Source organism: Vigna unguiculata, chromosome 9 (genome assembly GCF_004118075.2).
Source record: "Vigna unguiculata cultivar IT97K-499-35 chromosome 9, ASM411807v1, whole genome shotgun sequence".
In the NCBI taxonomy this organism is placed as follows: Eukaryota; Viridiplantae; Streptophyta; class Magnoliopsida; order Fabales; family Fabaceae; genus Vigna; species Vigna unguiculata.
In genome coordinates this window covers 13,533,642-13,540,743 of record NC_040287.1, presented here as the reverse complement: position 1 = coordinate 13,540,743, position 7,102 = coordinate 13,533,642, and the positions used below count along the sequence as shown (strand labels likewise).

At 38.7% G+C, this 7,102-nt stretch overlaps 1 protein-coding gene across 1 annotated transcript; it reads left to right on the top strand.

Annotated features, from left to right (window-relative positions):
- Positions 1-282: 282 nt before the first annotated feature.
- On the top strand, positions 283-1,497 carry LOC114163474. The gene has a single exon (XM_028047784.1). It carries the CDS (start codon positions 283-285, stop codon positions 1,495-1,497), a length of 1,215 nt encoding a protein of 404 aa, XP_027903585.1.
- Positions 1,498-7,102: the final 5,605 nt, after the last annotated feature.

The window sequence follows — 7,102 nt, the reverse complement described above, 5'->3', positions numbered from 1 at the left end:
ATTTTTAAAATATTTTGGGGCTAATGGGGAGTTAGCTTATCGATGTGTTTGTTTGTGGTATGTTGTGTGTTAAATGTGAAAAAGTGTGTGGTTTTGTTTGACTAAGCGACTGATTTTTAGCAATTGTAATGTGGTGTATCCAAGCTATGGCTGCTAACAGGAGGACGAGGAGTAGTGGTGCTGATGACATCGCTGAGGCGATTCACCGGATGCTGGATGCGATGCAGCCACCCGTAGAAGCGCAGCCTAGGAACGACGATTGCACCAGTCAGGGTACCGACTATGGAGGACTTCTTGCGCCACAAGCCAGCTAAGTTCACTAGCAAGGCCTCCCCCGATGAAGCGGATGCATGGCTCCGCAAGTGTGAGAAAATCTTCAAAGTGATGAACTGCGAAGATGAAAAAAAACTGTTGTTCGCTGCTTACCTGCTGAATGGGGATGCTGAATACTGGTGGGCAGGTATGCAACAACAGATGGAGAATAGTGAAGAGCCAGTGTCTTGGGCCAACTTTAGAACTCGTTTCCTGGAGAAGTACTTTCCAGATACGGCGAGACAGGACAGGGAGGCCGAATTCCTAGCATTACAGCAGGGAGACATGACAGTGCAGGAGTATGTGAATAGATTCAAGCACTTGGTGAGGTATTCCTCACAGAACATCACAGAAGAATGGAAGTGTTTAAAGTTTGAGCGAGGACTCAGACTTGAGCTGAAGAGGGTGGTAACACCTTTGAGAGAGAGGAGATTTCCTATCTTGGTGGAACAGGCCAAGAGTGCTGAGGATTTGGAGAAGGGCCCTGGTCCTATTATGAGCCGACATCAGAAAAATGTCGTGGAGGCTAGGCAGATGAAAAAGCTGTACAACCGACCTCAGACATCTCAGGGTCCCACTTGTTACCAGTGTGGCGGACCCCACTTGAAGAGGAAGTATCCACAGTTGGCAGGCGGAGTAGGAGGGTCAGGCGATCGTCGCAAGTGTTTTATATGCGACAAACCAGGACACTTCGCCAATAATTTCCTAGAGAAGAAGAGTCTTGGCACGAAGAAACCAGCAGCATCGCCAGCAGAGCGAGCTAGGGCAGCGGGCAGAGGCTTTGCCCTGACCACCACTGAGGCTACACAGTCGGGTAATCTTATTCTTGAACTTTGTGTGTTGTTTGGTAAAGTAGTACTTGTGTTGTTCGATTCTGGTGCAACCTATTCCTTTATTTCTAATGTGTGTGTGAGGAGATTGAATTTGGTGGCACGCGATTTGGGATGTGAGTTGCTTGTTTCAACTCCCTCCTCAGGTCAAGTGGCTACCAGTTCAGTCTACGTTGGGTGTTCAGTGGAAGTGGCAGGTCACAGATTCAAGGTGAACTTGGTGTGTTTGCCTTTGGAGGGACTGGATGTAATATTGGGGATGGATTGGCTGTCTAACAATCACGTCATAATTGATTGTGGACGGCGTAGTTTGGTATTCCCGGAACATGAAGGATTGGAGCTAATCTCGGCTTAGAGGGCGATAAACAAAGTAGAAGCCGGAGCCACCTGCTTTATGATAGTGGCTCATGCAGAGAAGAATAGCACCGCCGAGAAGATTAGTGTGATTCCAGTAGTGGAGGAGTATGCTGACGTGTTTCCAGATGAAATACCCGAGTTTCCACCGAGTAGGGATGTGGATTTCTCCATCGATCTCATCCCTGGAGTTGGCCCAATGTCCATGGCGCCCTATAGAATGGCACTAGCGGAGTTGGCTGAGTTGAAGAAGCAAATTGAATGGTATACCTGCGAATATCATATCAGATAGAGATCTGAGATTTACCTCAAGGTTCTGGCAATCGTTGCAGAACACACTGGGCACGCAGTTGAGAATGAGCTCAGCATATCATCCTCAGACTGATGGCCAGTCTGAGAGAACCATACAGTCTCTGGAGGATTTATTGAGAACATGTGTTCTGGATCACCTCGGGACTTGGAGTGATGTGCTACCGCTGGTGGAGTTTACTTATAATAATAGCTACCATTCCAGCATTGGGATGGCACCTTACGAGGCCTTGTATGGCAGGAGGTGTAGAACACCTTTGTGCTGGCAGCAGGATGGAGAGTCTGTGGTACTTGGTCCGGAGTTCCTACAACAGACTACTGAGAAGGTAAGGATAATTCAGGATCGGATGCGTGCAACTCAGAGTCGGCAGAAATCATACGCGGATAAGAGGAGGAGGCCACTCGAGTTTGAGGCTGGTGACCATGTATTCCTCAAAGTTACACCTACGGCGGGTATTGGGAGAGCACTGAATTCGAGGATGTTGACTCCTCGATTCATCGACCCATATCAGATTACGAGGCGAATTAAACCAGTGGCATACGAGATTGCATTGTCACCTCACTTGGCAAACCTGCACAATGTTTTCCACGTATCACACTTGAGGAAGTACGTGGTGGATCCTACTCATGTGCTGGAGCAGGATGATGTTCAGGTGCGTGAGAACCTGACTCTTGGAGTTGGATCGGTGAGGATTCTAGATTCTCAAGTCAAACAGCTCAGAGGGAAGGAGATTCAGACTGTGAAGGTTCTGTGGGACGAGGCAACCCAGGAGATGACATGGGAGATGGAGGACCTCATGAGGAAGTCGTATCCTCTCCTTTTTGTTGGTAAGTCTTATTTTCGTGGACGAAAACTTTAAAAGGTGGGGGTAATGTAAGACCCGTGAAATTAATTAATTAAATAATTAATTAATTAATAAATGCGAGTAGAAAGAGCCTTTATGGCATTAATTATTGCTTGGTATGACGTGGAAAAGTACTAGCTCAAGTGGTTGAGAGTACTTTGGTTTATGTGAGAGGACTTGGGTTCGAGTCCTATGTATGCCAATTATGTGTGGTATGGTTTATTATTATTGTGTTCTAGTAATGTAATTGTGAATGGTGAGTGATAGTATAATCATAAGATTATAATGATTATCACCAAATGTGATTTGGCATAGTGGTTATGCTTTGTGCTTATGAGTGGAAGGTCACGGGTTCAAACCTTGATGGGCATAGAGTAAGCTTTATTTTTGCTAACTATTAATTGTGGTATGAATGTGGAAAGGTAGGGACAACCTAGCAGAATGGGCAGCTAAGAGGGTTGGGAAAACCACAATAAAGACCAATTTCGTTTTATTTTTAAGACAACTATAAAAGGCAAATTTTAGGTAAAAAGAAGGGTTTTCTGCAATTGTTCCAGGGCAGCTTGAGAGGAGAGTGAAATTGGAGAGTGAGAGGTTGAGTTGGGTGCTCAAGGGCTGAAGCAAGAAGGAAATTACGAATCAAGGGTCCTATCTTTCTCAATTTTTAATCACAAATTCTAGGTTAGGGGAGCTAAACCCGAAATTGTATGCTTTAGGTCATACTTGTTGAGTGTACTGATTTTGTGTGATGAATTTTGTGTTGAAATGAGATGAATTTTGGGGGTTGTGGGTTTGGTACTATTGTATTGGAATTTTGACCCAAATGTATGAATATAATGGAATTATGCATTGGATATGATGTAACTGTGTGTGCTTGGCGTTTTGGGAACCAAATGTAGTCTAAATTATGCATATGTGTTGTTGAAATACGGGTAAACTAAATTGGTATGAATTGGAGTGCAAATTGGTGTTTGGTTGCTGCTATTGTGTGCATAATCAATGTAGGGACCTGCAATTCTCGCTTAGACAAACCAGGCTCGCCTAGGCGAGATTTGCAGCGACGCAAACCCTGTTGCCACATGAGCATCTCGCTCAGGCGACGAGGATTGGGTTTGAGCGACACGTACACTCGCTCAGGCGAGAGAGGTTCGCCTAAGCGAGATGGTGTTGAAGTTGCGCGTGTTGAGCGCGACTTCTCGTCCAGGCGAGGAGTTTATGGGTTTTGAGCGAACCAAAGTCTCGTCCAAGTGAGATGGCCTCGCCTAAGTGAGATGTCTTGGTCATGTGTGGTGCTTTGCTTGTATTTTAGCCTAGGCGAGGGGATCTCGCCTAAGCGAGATAACGTGCTGTTGTTGTTGATGTAAGCTCGCTCAGGCGAGGTGGATTAGCCTAAGCGAGACCGTGGGTCTAGCTTGGGCGAGAAGTCCCTAGCTTAAGCTAGTTTATGCGAATTACTATGTTTCTATGTGCTTGTGAGTGTGTTTCGGTTGTTTACACTAAGATTAGGTTGTATATGCATGTGGTGTGGTGTTTGGGCTTGAAGGACTAAGTCCAATAGGAGTCTGGGATGTGCTTGGTGGTTGGACACATGATGGGCAAGGAACTGGTTGAGTTCCCGTCGGCTATTATTGGGCGAGGAGTTCATAGTATGGTGATTGTGTGCGTGCCAGGGTCCAAATTATGAGGCTTAGATGTTTTTACTACAGGCGAGGAGTCTGTAACGTAGGACTATGAGCGGGATAGGCTCATAGGGTTGGACCACGAATGAGTTAGTTTCGTGGAAGCATAGTGAAGTCCCAAGATCTAGTTCATGCATATGACTCATGAAGGACTATAAGGTCATGGTTGGGTGTTTTGAAAAGTATGAGAATTGTAGTTATGTTATTTTGGGTTGGGGAAACATGTTTATTTCTTATATTTGTTTATATTTTTATTGTGCATAACTCACCCTTTCTCTGTGTGTGTGTGGCGATGATCGGATAACTTGTTATCCGGGAGCAGATGATGTGACAGGTGGGCTAGGAGATGCTTAGACTCGGAGCGAGGGCTAGCAGGGGATGTTTTTGTATATACATATATTCTATGTTTTATCATTTTAGCTTTGAGAATATCATGTAAATCTAGAGGGAGCCATTGACTTTTATTTTAGTTTTATGAAATTATGGACTCCTGGTTTTATAGATTATTACATATTAAAGTTTTAAATTTCCCTTGTTTTGGGAAATAGTTTTATTCAATGCGGTATTTATTGTATTTCGAATTTTATTTATTTAATATCAGTAATATTCCTTAGGGATGTTACACAATGAACAAGAGACAAAGTGCAATGGGAGAAAATGAAAACTAACCTTGTAGTGAAATCGAGAACGAAATTGGATGGAGGGTGGCCTTAGGGCCCAAGTTGGTGTTGTTGGTGGAATGTGACTTTAGCCTCACTGCCATTGTTGTAATGTTGCCTAGGGCATTGTCGTCGATGCACTTACTCCTTCAAATTGGACTGCGCAATGAAATGAAGATCAAAACGAAAACAATCTGTGTAAAACACAAAAATGAATCCATAAATGAAAGCTCAACTAATTCAATGGTGGAAAATGAAGCAAAACTTACCTACAAAGCTCGTCGCTACTGCTGTTGATGAGCGTTCGAAAGTCGCATGAAAGAATAGCGAAAGCGAAAATGTGTGGACATTGTTTTCAAAAAATCGTTTCACGTTGACATAAACAAGACCGACATTCATTAATGTCGAATGTCGAATTGGATTGGGACTGAAATCCATTGACGTCGGGATTGTGATGGACCGACATCCTTATCTCATAGACGTCGAAGATTATGAGGACGGATGTTCATTGACTTTTTTTTTAATAAACTAACATCAAATTTGACGTCTTAATTACAAAAACGTCATGTTGAACTTCAGGTGCGGAGACGTCAAACGAACGACGTTATAACATTTTTGTGTTAGTGTCAAAATCTTTTATAAATATTTTGTTTTTCTAATTTTTTATTATTAATTCAAATAATACTCATCTTTGCCTCTATTTCTATTTTTATTTTCTTCCGTTTACACCCATCCGTGTCTACCTCGATTAATACGAACTAGAGATGGCAAATAAACTCGTGCCCGTGGGTATCACCCGAACCCGTCCCCGTTTTGACAGGGAATCCCCGCTTTGACTGGGTATGGGTATGGGTATGGGTAATACCCGAAATTTTCAACTGGGGATGGGGATGGGGATGGGGATATATATATACCCGCCCAAATACCCGTCCCCGCTTAAATTACTAAACTATTTATAATTTATTAAATAATCTAAAAAATATATATAAATAAATAATATATTTACACATAAAATATAATATAATATAATATAATATAATATAATATAGTATATATACATATAAATAAAATATACTTATATATATATATATATATATATATATATATATATATATATATTTACACATATACATGTAATATAATATAATATAATATAATATAATATAATATAATATAATATAATATACATATAATATATATACATAATAATATAATATATATAATATATACGTATAAAACAAATTAATCATTTAACTAGTGAGATCTTTTATAAACAAATTTATAACATTACAAATTTATAAAAATTTAAAAGAAATATATATATATATATATATATATATATATATATATATATATATAAAAGCATAAAATATCTACGCATATACATATAATATATATACATAATAATATAATATATATTATTATATTTATATTATTATATAATATAATATAATATATACTTAAAATAAATATATATATATATATATATATAAACATAAGATATCCACACATATAATATATATACATAGTAATAATAATATATAATATAATATAATATATATATATATAAATAATTATATATATATATATATATATATATATATATATATAAACATAAAATATCCACACATATAATATATATATACATAGTAATATAATATATAATATAATATAATATAATATAATATATATATATATAACATATTTCTCATTTTCTTTGTTTTTTGTTATACACTTTGTTTACTCTCTCAATTGTCTGATTTGTTTTTCAAGATTTAATTTTGAAGGTAATTTTTCTTCTTCTTATTACATAATTTTTACTCTCTGTACATGGTTATGTTCAAATAGGTGTTCCTCAATTTCATTCTATGAAATAATTTTTAGGTTACACATTTGATTATCTTTATTTATTTATTTATTTTCATGAAAATGTTTGACTCTTATTTTGTAGCTCTTCTTTTTGTTACTTTGGTTATACACTTTTTTACTCTCTTTTAATTGTTTGGCTTGTTCTTTAAGGTTTAAGCAGATCTTCAAGGTACTTTTCCTTTTATCATAATCTTAATTATACATTTTTTTTTCCGTTATGTTATGTTCAAATGGATATTCTCAAA